This window comes from Glandiceps talaboti, chromosome 21 (genome assembly GCF_964340395.1).
Source record: "Glandiceps talaboti chromosome 21, keGlaTala1.1, whole genome shotgun sequence".
NCBI lineage: Eukaryota > Metazoa > Hemichordata > Enteropneusta > Spengelidae > Glandiceps > Glandiceps talaboti.
Genome location: NC_135569.1, coordinates 17,590,666 through 17,604,281, shown reverse-complemented (window position 1 = coordinate 17,604,281; position 13,616 = coordinate 17,590,666). Strand labels below are relative to the sequence as shown.

General features: G+C 36.0%; 1 protein-coding gene across 1 annotated transcript in view; it reads left to right on the top strand.

Annotated features, from left to right (window-relative positions):
* LOC144451530 (ephrin type-B receptor 1-B-like) overlaps positions 1 to 13,412 on the top strand; it is a 222,943-nt gene extending 209,531 nt beyond the window's left edge. The window contains exons 15-16 of the mRNA XM_078142405.1: positions 2,477 to 2,664; positions 11,864 to 13,412. Coding sequence (XP_077998531.1) covers positions 2,477 to 2,664; positions 11,864 to 12,134 — 459 coding nt within the window. The 3' untranslated portion in view covers positions 12,135 to 13,412. The remainder of the gene's footprint in view (positions 1 to 2,476; positions 2,665 to 11,863) is intronic.
* The last annotated feature ends 204 nt before the right edge of the window (positions 13,413 to 13,616 follow it).

Below are 13,616 nucleotides of genomic sequence, written 5' to 3'. Positions count from 1 at the left end.
TGCTATGTACTGAGATACCCTGACGAAATGACATGTTTCATAGATTCTAGATTTATGCTATGTACTGAGATACCCTGACGAAATGACATGTTTCATAGATTCTAGATTTATGCTATGTACTGAGATACCCTGACGAAATGACATGTTTCATAGATTCTAGATTTATGCTATGTACTGAGATACCCTGATGAAATGACATGTTTCATAGATTCTAGATTTATGCTATGTACTGAGATACCCTGATGAAATGACATGTTTCATAGATTCTAGATTTATGCTATGTACTGAGATACCCTGATGAAATGACATGTTTCATAGATTCTAGATTTATGCTATGTACTGAGATACCCTGATGAAATGACATGTTTCATAGATTCTAGATTTATGCTATGTACTGAGATACCCTGATGAAATGACATGTTTCATAGATTCTAGATTTATGCTATGTACTGAGATACCCTGATGAAATGACATGTTTCATAGATTCTAGATTTATGCTGTGTACTGAGATACCCTGACGAAATGACATGTTTCATAGATTCTAGATTTATGCTATGTACTGAGATACCCTGATGAAATGACATGTTTCACAGATTCTTGATTTATGCTATGTACTGAGATACCTTGACGAAATGACATGTTTCATAGATTCTAGATTTATGCTATGTACTGACAGATACCCTGATGAAATGACATGTTTCATAGATTCTAGATTTATGCTATGTACTGAGATACCCTGACGAAATGACATGTTTCATAGATTGTAGATTTATGCTATGTACTGAGATACCCTGACGAAATGACATGTTTCATAGATTCTAGATTTATGCTATGTACTAAGATACCCTGACGAAATGACATGTTTCATAGATTCTAGATTTATGCTATGTACTGAGAGATACCCTGATGAAATGACATGTTTCATAGATTCTAGATTTATGCTATGTACTGAGATACCTTGACGAAATGACATGTTTCATAGATTCTAGATTTATGCTATGTACTGACAGATACCCTGATGAAATGACATGTTTCATAGATTCTAGATTTATGCTATGTACTGAGATACCCTGATGAAATGACATGTTCCATAGATTCTAGATTTATGCTATGTACTGACAGATACCCTGACGAAATGACATGTTTCATAGATTCTAGATTTATGCTATGTACTGAGATACCTTGACGAAATGACATGTTTCATAGATTCTAGATTTATGCTATGTACTGAGAGATACCCTGACGAAATGACATGTTTCATAGATTCTAGATTTATGCTATGTACTAAAGATACCCTGACGAAATGACATGTTCCATAGATTCTAGATTTATGCTATGTACTGAGAGATACCCTGACGAAATGACATGTTTCATAGATTCTAGATTTATGCTATGTACTGAGATACCCTGACGAAATGACATGTTCCATAGATTCTAGATTTATGCTATGTACTGAGATACCCTGATGAAATGACATGTTTCATAGATTCTAGATTTATGCTATGTACTGAGATACCTTGACGAAATGACATGTTTCATAGATTCTAGATTTATGCTATGTACTGAGATACCCTGATGAAATGACATGTTTCATAGATTCTAGATTTATGCTATGTACTGAGATACCCTGACGAAATGACATGTTTCATAGATTCTAGATTTATGCTATGTACTGACAGATACCCTGATGAAATGACATGTTTCATAGATTCTAGATTTATGCTATGTACTGAGATACCCTGACGAAATGACATGTTCCATAGATTCTAGATTTATGCTATGTACTGACAGATACCCTGACGAAATGACATGTTCCATAGATTCTAGATTTATGCTATGTACTGAGATACCCTGACGAAATGACATGTTCCATAGATTCTAGATTTATGCTATGTACTGACAGATACCCTGACGAAATGACATGTTTCATAGATTCTAGATTTATGCTATGTACTGAGATACCCTAATGAAATGACATGTTCCATAGATTCTAGATTTATGCTATGTACTAAAGATACCCTGACGAAATGACATGTTCCATAGATTCTAGATTTATGCTATGTACTGAGATACCCTAATGAAATGACATGTTCCATAGATTCTAGATTTATGCTATGTACTAAGATACCCTGACGAAATGACATGTTTCATAGATTCTAGATAAACATGTACAATGAAAACAAAATTGTACCAAAAGCAACATGTTCAGTGTTCTCTTAATAAATTAAAATATTCAATTACCCCCAGTATATTCATATAGTGTTACAGTAACATTCCACAGTAAGACCTGTGTGTTTGTTTGTGTGGTTGTGTGTGTGTGTGTGTGTGTCTGTGTGTGTGTGTGTCTGTCTGTGTGTATGTGTGTGGGTGTGGGTGTGCATGTGTGTGGGTGTGTCTGTATGTACTTATGTATATGTGTTTGAGTATGGCATTTGAGGTTATGGACATGTGACAAATATTGTTTGTGTTTTTTCAGGTGATCAAGTCTGTAGAGAAGGGATATAGACTGCCTCCACCAATGGACTGTCCCCAGGCTTTACATCAACTGATGTTAGATTGCTGGCAGAAAGACAGGATAAACAGACCCACTTTCTCAAGCCTTGTCAACATGTTGGACAGACTAATTAGGAATCCATCTACACTAAAGAACATCATCAAAGCTAGGTGAGTTGTACATGTACACACATACATGTATGTGCACAGCCAGACAACCAGACTGTCACTGTGGACAGGCAAGTTAATATCCATACGCACACATTAACACACATGCACACCAATTTACTGACAAACCTCAAGATATGTGAAACACAGTGAGATAGCATACTGTCACACACACACACACACACACACACACACACACACACACACACACACACACACAGGAGGTAATAAGTGGCTATCATCAATACAATATCAAAATTGTAGCAAAGAAAAAACCTTGAAATGATGTGTAATTGTAATGTATTCAATCAAATGATGACATCAGAAATAGGGGCATGTCATACAAATGTCTTTCATATGTCATGTTAGTTTACAAAATAACACGCAAGGATATAAAAAACTAATAAATCACGAGACAATACTGACATTAATACAATTCAAATGATTGTAAAATCCATTATTTTATGATATCAGGTTCTTATAGTTGCTTGACTTGTTGCAATGGTCAACTGCCTTTCAGATATTGAACCACCTACTAGTGTTAGTCTTTCACATTTTAATAATTAACATCAAATATTCTATGAAATCATGGTACTTGCACTGAATTATTATGCAATAAGAACTGTGAAATGATAATAAAGTTTTTGATTCTTATTCTATTTTGTGTGTTTCCTATAAAAGATGCTCATTTCATATACTGGGCATATCTTACTTCATAACCTGGGCAACACGATTGCCTATTTCATGAACTGGGTTAAAGTTACCTACCCATTTCATGAATTGGACAATTTCATAGATTGGGTCTTAATTAAAATTTATGCAACACATCAACATTTTACGTTTCACCTAATAGAAAACGAATGCCTTAAAATAAACTAGCAGAAAGTTACATGGTTGTGATTTTGTAACTCTCATTACAATGAAAGAAAGTTGTTGTGTCATACATGTACTTTGTGTTGTCATAGCAATGACGATATCTACACTTGAAGTAAACATTGGAAATCAAAATACTCAGTAAATGTTAAACATAGTGTATAAGATTTGAACTTTTCAGATGTTTACAAATGGATATAAATTTGATTTGACCCAAGGGTGTTGTTGTAACTATTATTTATTACATGTTTTCATCAAGTGAATAGTTGCTGTAAAGGTCTATATGCAACCATCTTGATGAACACTTAGTGAAGAGTAAATTTACATCAGTGATATTGCTAGCTGTTAGATCAACAAACATGAAATGAAAAGTGTAGAATGCAATCTAAATTGGTGATAAATCAAGCACAGCTTTCCCAGTATTTCCCCTGTTCAATTGCTACTATAGGCTAGTTTTATTGTGCACCCAATCTAATTTTGAAGACAATCAGCTAACATATTTGCTGTTTGAAATTGTTGTCCAGGACTGGTATCATTTATTGCTCTCTAGGGGTGACACTGTAGTGTGTGACATTACAGGGAGTGACACTGTAGTGTGTGACATTACAGGGAGTGACACTGTAGTGTGTGACATTATAGGGGTGACACTAGTGTGTGACATTACAGGGGGTGACATTGTAGTGTATGACATTACAGGGGGTGACACTGTAGTGTGTGACATTACAGGGAGTGACATTGTAGTGTGTGACATTACAGGGACTGACATTGTAGTGTGTGACATTATAGGGGGTGACACTAGTGTGTGACATTATAGGGGGTGACATTGTAGTGTGTGACATTACAGGGACTGACACTAGTGTGTGACATAGGGGGTGACACTGTAGTGTGTGACATTACAAGGGATGACACTGTAGTGTGTGACATTACAGGGAGTGACACTGTAGTGTGTGACATTGTAGTGTATGACATTACAGGGGGTGACACTGTAGTGTGTGACATTACAGGGAGTGACATTGTAGTGTGTGACATTACAGGGACTGACATTGTAGTGTGTGACATTATAGGGGGTGACACTAGTGTGTGACATTATAGGGGGTGACATTGTAGTGTGTGACATTACAGGGACTGACACTAGTGTGTGACATAGGGGGTGACACTGTAGTGTGTGACATTACAAGGGATGACACTGTAGTGTGTGACATTACAGGGAGTGACACTGTAGTGTGTGACATTACAGGGAGTGACACTAGTGTGTGACATTATAGGATGTGACACTAGTGTGTGACATTATAGGGGGTGACATTGTAGTGTGTGACATTATAGGGGGTGGCATTTAGTGTGTGACATTACAGGGGGTGACATTGTAGTGTGTGATATTACAGGGGTGACACTAGTGTGTGACATTACAGGGGGTGACATTGTAGTGTGTGACATTACAGGGAGTGACATTGTAGTGTGTGACATTATAGGGAGTGACACTGTAGTGTGTGACATTACAGGGAGTGACACTAGTGTGTGACATTATAGGGTGACACTGTAGTATGTGACATTACAGGGGGTGACACTGTAGTGTGTGACATTACAGGGAGTGACATTGTAGTGTATGACATTACAGGGGGTGACACTGTAGTGTGTGACATTACAAGGGGTGACATTGTAGTGTATGACATTACAGGGGGTGACATTGTAGTGTGTGACATTACAGGGGGTGACTCTGTAGTGTGTGACATTACAGGGGGTGACATTGTAGTGTATGACATTACAGGGAGTCAAATTGTAGTGTATGACATTACAGGGCGTGACACTGTAGTGTGTGACATTACAGGGGGTGACATTGTAGTGTATGACATTACAGGGGGTGACATTGTAGTGTGACATTACAGGGGGTGACACTGTAGTGTGTGACATTACAGGGGGTGACATTGTAGTGTGTGACATTACAGGGGGTGACATTGTAGTGTGTGACATTACAGGGGGTGACACTGTAGTGTGTGACATTACAGGGGGTGACATTGTAGTGTGTGACATTACAGGGAGTGACATTGTAGTGTGTGACATTACAGGGGTGGCACTGTAGTGTGTGACATTACAGGGGTGGCACTGTAGTGTGTGACATTACAGGGGGTGACATTGTAGTGTGTGACATTACAGGGAGTGACACTAGTGTGTGACATTATAGGGGGTGACATTGCAGTGTGTGACATTACAGGGAGGGACATTGTAGTGTGTGACATTATAGGGGGGTGACACTAGTGTGTGACATTGTAGTGTGTGACATTATAGGGGGTGACATTGTAGTGTGTGACATTACAGGGGGTGACGTAGTGTATGACATTACAGGGAGTGACATTGTAGTGTGTGACATTACAGGGAGTGACATTGTAGTGTGTGACAAATACTGTAAACATGCAAACACTAAACATACAAACACTGTAAACATACAAACACTGTAAACATGCAAACACTGTGAACATACAAACACTGTAAACATACAAACACTGAACATACAAATACTGTAAACATACAAACACTAAACATACAAATACTGTAAACATACAAACACTAAACATACAAATACTGTAAACATGCAAACACTGCAAACATACAAACACTGTAAACATACAAACAATGTAAACATACGAACACTAAACATACAAATACTGTAAACATACAAACACTAAACATACAAATACTGTAAACATGCAAACACTGCAAACATACAAACACTGTAAACATACAAACAATGTAAACATACGAACACTAAACATACAAACACTGTAAACATACAAACACTGTAAACATGCAAACACTGTAAACATACAAACACTGTAAATATGCAAACACTAAACATACAAACACTAAACATACAAACACTGTAAACATGCAAACACTGTAAACATGCAAACACTGTAAACATACAAACACTAAATATAGACACTGAACATACAAACACTAAACATACAAACACTGTAAACATACAAACACTGTAAACATACAAACACTAAATATAGACACTAAACATACAAACACTGTAAACATACAAACACTGTAAACATACAAACACTAAATATAGACACTAAACATACAAACACTGTAAACATACAAACACTGTAAACATACAAACACTGTAAACATACAAACACTAAACATAGACACTAAACATACAAACACTGTGAACATACAAACACTGCAAACATACAAACACTGTAAACATACAAACACTGTAAACATACAAACACTAAACATAGACACTGAACATACAAACACTAAACATACAAACACTGTAAACATACAAACACTGTAAACATACAAACACTGTAAACATACAAACACTAAACATAGACACTAAACATGCAAACACTGTAAACATACAAACACTAAACATGCAAACACTGTAAACATACAAACACTGTAAACATACAAACACTGTAAACATGCAAACACTGTAAACATACAAACACTAAACATAGACACTGAACATACAAACACTGTAAACATGCAAACACTGTAAACATACAAACACTGTAAACATGCAAACACTAAACATAGACACTGAACATACAAACACTGTAAACATACAAACACTGTAAACATACAAACACTGTAAACATACAAACACTGTAAATACTGTAATATGTCCTTTGACAGTATAGGCAAGATTTTCTAGCATTGGTTAGCCTGTAGAGGGCAGTCTAACAACCTGCACAGTTTACTTCTCGGTGTCTAATAAATTGGTCATTCTTTTCCTTGTCTATGGTCTAAGATGAAATTTGAAATAATTTTGTATATTGTTGACAAAAACATATATGTAGGGTGTTGTGTCTCCCAGGAATTTGGTATTTTTACAGTTTTGTAACAATTATCCACGTTTAATTGAAAGAATGAATAAATGACAGTAATTGACATACTAAGTATTTAATGTGATGAAAGCAACAAAAAATACATAGAAATTAAATATTACTTTGTACAAGAACCTAAGTCAGTATTTGAGTAAAGTAACCTTTGTGACACACAATGTTAAACCCTTGCATATCTAGTTTTGTATTTTGGTTTTATATTTTATCATATTTTGTCTTGGAATAAATGAAACCTGTATATAGCATTACTAAATTGACATATTTATGGCTTTGTTTGTGTAATCCTCATGTGAGCAGCAATTCTTGAGTGTACCAAAACCAAAACACTCTATCAGTGAATTAATCATTCAACATATACAGTATGTACTAGCCTACAAACTTGGTTACCTGACTCTCAATATTGGTTTTGACTGACAAACAATATTTTAAAGCCAGCCTAGGCAGTGTACGTATACGCTAATATGGCATTCTGTATATAAAGAAAATCATTTATATCTGGCCCAATGTTCTTTTAATAAAATAATGGTCAACCTTATAGAAGAAATGAATTATTACTATTAAACACCTGAAGGCAGGGACTTGTTAGAAAAGACCTGATAGTATTTACTCAAATAAGGGGAAATTAGGAGTTAAGGGTAGTAGAAGTTGTGTTGTGTTCCTTTATGAAATAGATTGATATTAGTCTGTGTTGTGGCATATCAGCAACCATCACACTATTGTGGCTTTACTGCCCCAGTGGGTATAAATCAGTCTTACCATGCTCCTCACTAGATTAGCTGTGTAGATACAATATATATATCAAACTTAATGTGACATCCTGCAATCTATCTGTTAGGCTGTATATGTTTGGAGGAAATGAACGGATACAAACTGAGAAAGACAAGAAATTGAAAAGAAGTTTAAATCTGTGATTTATTGCATGTAGATACATACACAGAAAGTGAGATATTGCATTTAAACATTGACAAGTTTGTGAGTGAGTCAGTTGTGAAACTTATTTGTGGAGTTGTATATGTAATTTGTATTCACTTTGTTAGTTTGGCATAACACAATGTAATGTAGATGATTTGTGCATTGCCAATATAATAAGCTTTGGTCAGTTGAAAGACACTCATTCAAAGGTTGAAACTATGATCATGTTAGTATCTGGACTGAGTTGGCAAAACTAGAATCCTTTTAGTGACAGTTTTCACTCACTTTATGATGACAATATGATAATACATGTAGTTAGTCCTCGCCGGACGAAGTCAGGGACGGGGACTTATGGATTGGGTTCCGTCTGTCTGTGCGTCCGTGCGTCCGTGTGTCCATCCGTCCGTCCGTCCGTCCGCAGCCGTTTCTTGGAGATGCCTGGACCAATTTTTTTCAAACTTGGTACAGGGGCAATATACAATGGCATACATATGCACGTCAATTTGTTTCATGATACGATCCAATATGGCCGCCTAGCAGCCATTTTGTTTGCAAATTTTCCCTGTCTAAAGCCATAACTCAGACATGCTTGAACAGATCTCATTCAAAGTTGGTATTAGGACAGTGTTCTATGGCATATATGTGCATATTCATTGTTGTCATGATACGATCCAATATGGCCGCCTGGCAGCCATTTTGTTTGTGAATTTTCATGTCCAAAGCCATAACTCAGACATGCTTGAACAGATCTCATTCAAAGTTGGTATTGGGACAGTGTTCTATGACATACATGTGCATATCCATTTTCATTATGATACGATCCAATATGGCTGCCTGGCAGCCATTTTGTTTGCGAATTTTCCATGTCCAAAGCCATAACTCAGACATGCTTGAACAGATCTCATTCAAAGTTGGTATTAGGACAGTATTCTATGACATACATGTGCATATCCATTTGTTGTCATGATTCGATCCAATATGGCCGCCTAGCAGCCATTTTGTTTGCGAATTTTCCATGTCAAAAGCCATAACTCGGACATGCTTGAACAGATCTCATTCAAAGTTGGTATTAGGACAGTGTTCTATGACATACATGTGCATATCCATTTTCTTCGTGATACGATCCCCCATACCCGACCCATCCTTTATTGTTGTAGGCATGTTCCATGTCCAACAAGCAGACACAACATATCTAAGTCTGTTTGATTTAGGTTCACAAGTGTTGTTGCGTGATCAGAGGAGTGATAATTCCTTAAAACCCAATTATAGCGGGGACTATGTCATTCTCAATGACTTGTTGATGTAATGTAGTGGATGTGATGTAGTTGATGTAATGTAGTGGATGTAATGTAGTGGATGTAATGTAGTGGATGTGATGTAGTGGATGTAATGTAGTTGATGTAATGTAGTGGATGTATTGTAGTTGATGTAATGTAGTTGATGTAATGTAGTGGATGTAATGTAGTAGTGGATGTATTGTAGTTGATGTAATGTAGTTGATGTAATGTAGTTGATGTAATGTAGTTGATGTAATGTAGTGGATGTAATGTAGTTGATGTAATGTAGTGGATGTGATGTAGTTGATGTAATGTAGTGGATGTGATGTAGTTGATGTAATGTAGTGGATGTAATGTAGTTGATGTAATGTAGTGGATGTATTGTAGTTGATGTAATGTAGTTGATGTAATGTAGTGGATGTGATGTAGTTGATGTAATGTAGTGGATGTATTGTAGTGGATGTGATGTAGTGGATGTAATGTAGTGGATGTGATGTAGTTGATGTGATGTAGTGGATGTAATGTAGTTGATGTAATGTAGTGGATGTAATGTAGTTGATGTAATGTAGTGGATGTAATGTAGTTGATGTAATGTAGTTGATGTAATGTAGTGGATGTAATGTAGTGGATGTGATGTAGTGGATGTGATGTAGTTGATGTAATGTAGTTGATGTAATGTAGTGGATGTAATGTAGTTGATGTGATGTAGTTGATGTAATGTAGTTGATGTAATGTAGTGGATGTAATGTAGTGGATGTATTGTAGTTGATGTAATGTAGTTGATGTAATGTAGTTGATGTAATGTAGTTGATGTAATGTAGTTGATGTAATGTAGTTGATGTAATGTAGTTGATGTAATGTAGTTGATGTAATGTAGTTGATGTGATGTAGTTGATGTGATGTAGTTGATGTAATGTAGTTGATGTAATGTAGTTGATGTAATGTAGTTGATGTAATGTAGTGGATGTGATGTAGTGGATGTAATGTAGTTGATGTAATGTAGTTGATGTAATGTAGTGGATGTAATGTAGTTGATGTAATGTAGTTGATGTAATGTAGTTGATGTAATGTAGTGGATGTAATGTAGTTGATGTAATGTAGTTGATGTAATGTAGTGGATGTAATGTAGTTGATGTAATGTAGTTGATGTAATGTAGTTGATGTAATGTAGTTGATGTGATGTAGTGGATGTAATGTAGTTGATGTAATGTAGTTGATGTAATGTAGTTGATGTGATGTAGTGGATGTAATGTAGTTGATGTAATGTAGTGGATGTGATGTAGTTGATGTGATGTAGTGGATGTAATGTGATGCAATATATTGAAGAGCAAACTTTATTACATCTGAGAATAGATCAGGCAAAATTCTGTCAAGTTTTCTTTACATGACGTGCATTTGACATGATGTGATGACATATTTTCAGAAACAAAGACTATGTCCATGTACACTGCATGGTACTGGTCTCGGCCTATTTTCACACATTTTCAGTTCGATACCTCAAGCCATAGCACTAGCAGGTATTAGGTCAGGGTGATTGTCTGTTGGTCCCTTCCCTCTGACAAAGTGTAGCAAGCATATGAAAGTTTATGCCTTGATATTATGTACGCCAAAGTTATTGCCTGGGAACAGGCCTTTATCCAATGCTGGCATTTCTCTGGTTGTGTTTTTGGTCTTATGAAGTGAATTACAAACCATCCATGTACATTGTAGTCTTGGTCATAATATCAGGAATCTGACTTACAATCCCCATATGCACATCATTTTACAACCTTACTTTGACAGTTTGCTTCGCTTGATTGATCATATACTACGTGCGATGACGTTGAGAACAATAGTGTTGCTAAGCATTCGACACTTCAGCTTGACCACCCTCATGTGGTTGCTATGAACTCAATGGCTCTACCACAAGATGAAGAATGGCTTATTATCAATGTTGTATTTTTATGTGTATGTGATAATTATGCTGTAGCAATGATAAAACCAAAACATTTTACAAGCAGAAAGAATTTATACTTTGACCTATGAGGGCGCTGTCTTTGTTATTCCTTCAAATATTGTCTCTGTTAGGAAATGCCTGAGGAGTGTTAAAACATACAAATGTAGTACTTTCATGCAACAGCTCATTCAGGTGTATTTTACACTGCAAAGTTATGTTCAATTCATGTACACAAGTCATTCTAATAAATACAGTTATTCTAGACACTCTCTTTGGATATATTTGTTAAAGCTTATCAAAGTAATACATTGATATCTGGTCAACGTATGTTTTCTTTAATTTGACAGACCCTTCAACCCTCTGGACCCAAACTCACCAGACATGTCTCACTGCAGAAGTGTCGCTGAATGGTTAGAGAGTATCAAGATGGGACGCTACATTGACACATTTGTGGAATCAGGATATATCAGTTTACATGATGTGGTACAACTTACTCTGCATGACTTACCACGGATGGGAATAACTCTTGTAGGGCATCAAAAGAAAATCATGAACAGTATACAGACACTTCGCGTTCAAATGGGTAAAGAAAGCAACGTGGTGCCTGTGCTTGTATAGCTACATGTACAAGGGTACCCGACTTGCCCTGATAGCGCTGACTGTATGGATTTTTAATGGCAACCACTTCGGGTACCAATGTTTGTCTAGCTATACATTTTCAGGGGCATATGTAAGACCCTTGTAAAGATTTGTAAATAATTATGCAAATTATATGCAAATGTAAGGCTGCATTTCCATGATACATTGTTTATATTGGGTCTCTAGTCATCAGTAGCTATGATTGTATAGATTTTCTGGACATGCTCATTGTTTATAATGTTCAATGGACATGCTTAGTGGCTTTGTTTGTAAGGGTCTTTGAACAATGTGTTCTTATATTAGTGTTATATATATGCATCTTTTAATGTTGCTGTATAGATATCTAAAGATAAAGTTTAGCATTGAAAAATATGCATGGAATGAAAAAAAGCAACTGTGCTTCCAGATATGTTCAAGGGTTAGGTAGAAAACACATAGTTAACCTTGACTTTGAATCATGTAGTCTATTTTAGAATTATGATAAGATGATGGTACTACACCAAAACTGATATTACTAAGGCAACTCTTCATACTTCAACAAAGCAATACTCTATGAAGACCAAATACTTTGTGTATATACCATGTCACTCTAGATTGTGTTTTGCAAGTATTTCATTAGTAAATCAAACGTGTATCAAATCATAACCCACCAGTTATCTTCAGGTCAATTTTTTCATTTTCATCACCCTAGGATTTCTCTAAAACACACTGCCTTTTTTGAAAAAAAAATAAAACTTGACAGATTTGTCAATGATTCCTTGTGTCTGGGTCTTCAGTTCCCTGTGGTGGGCTAAATTATGTCTGGGTCTTCAGTTCCCTGTGTTGGGCTAAATTATGTCTGGGTCTTCAGTTCCCTGTGGTGGGCTAAATTATGTCTGGGTTTTCAGTTCCCTGTGATAATGAAAACATTACAAATGTGTCTACAAGTCCCTCTGACAGCCTACAACAGCATGTCTGAGTGTTCAGATATAGTTAATATGGATATTCTTCACTTTGTCTACTTTTTGTGGCTGATAAGTTTTCATAGTAACAGGCATATAGGTTCTCTTAATAACAGGCATATAGGTTCTCTTAGTAACAGGCATATAGAGACATTTTCATTATGTCAAGCTTTTCTAATAATTCAATCAAAAAATTTTAATTTATTGGTATGTAACTATGATCTCCTAATTTCCTCATTTCAATAATAAAATTAAAGAAAAAATTGCCAAAAACTGTAAAAGTTAAGAGAAATGTGTGTTCAAAGGTTTGGTTTTCTAACTGTATACAGTGAACAACTTGATTTCAAAAACAAAACAAAACAAAACAAACAAAACACACAATTTTTAGCACAACTGAACTGATAAGGTTTAGTAGTGCTATAGGCATGGCAAAGTGTCTGTCTGTCTGTCTGTCTGTCTGTGTGTGTGTGTGTGTGTGTGTGTGTGTGTGTGTAAACAACTTAAAGTCAAAAACCACTGG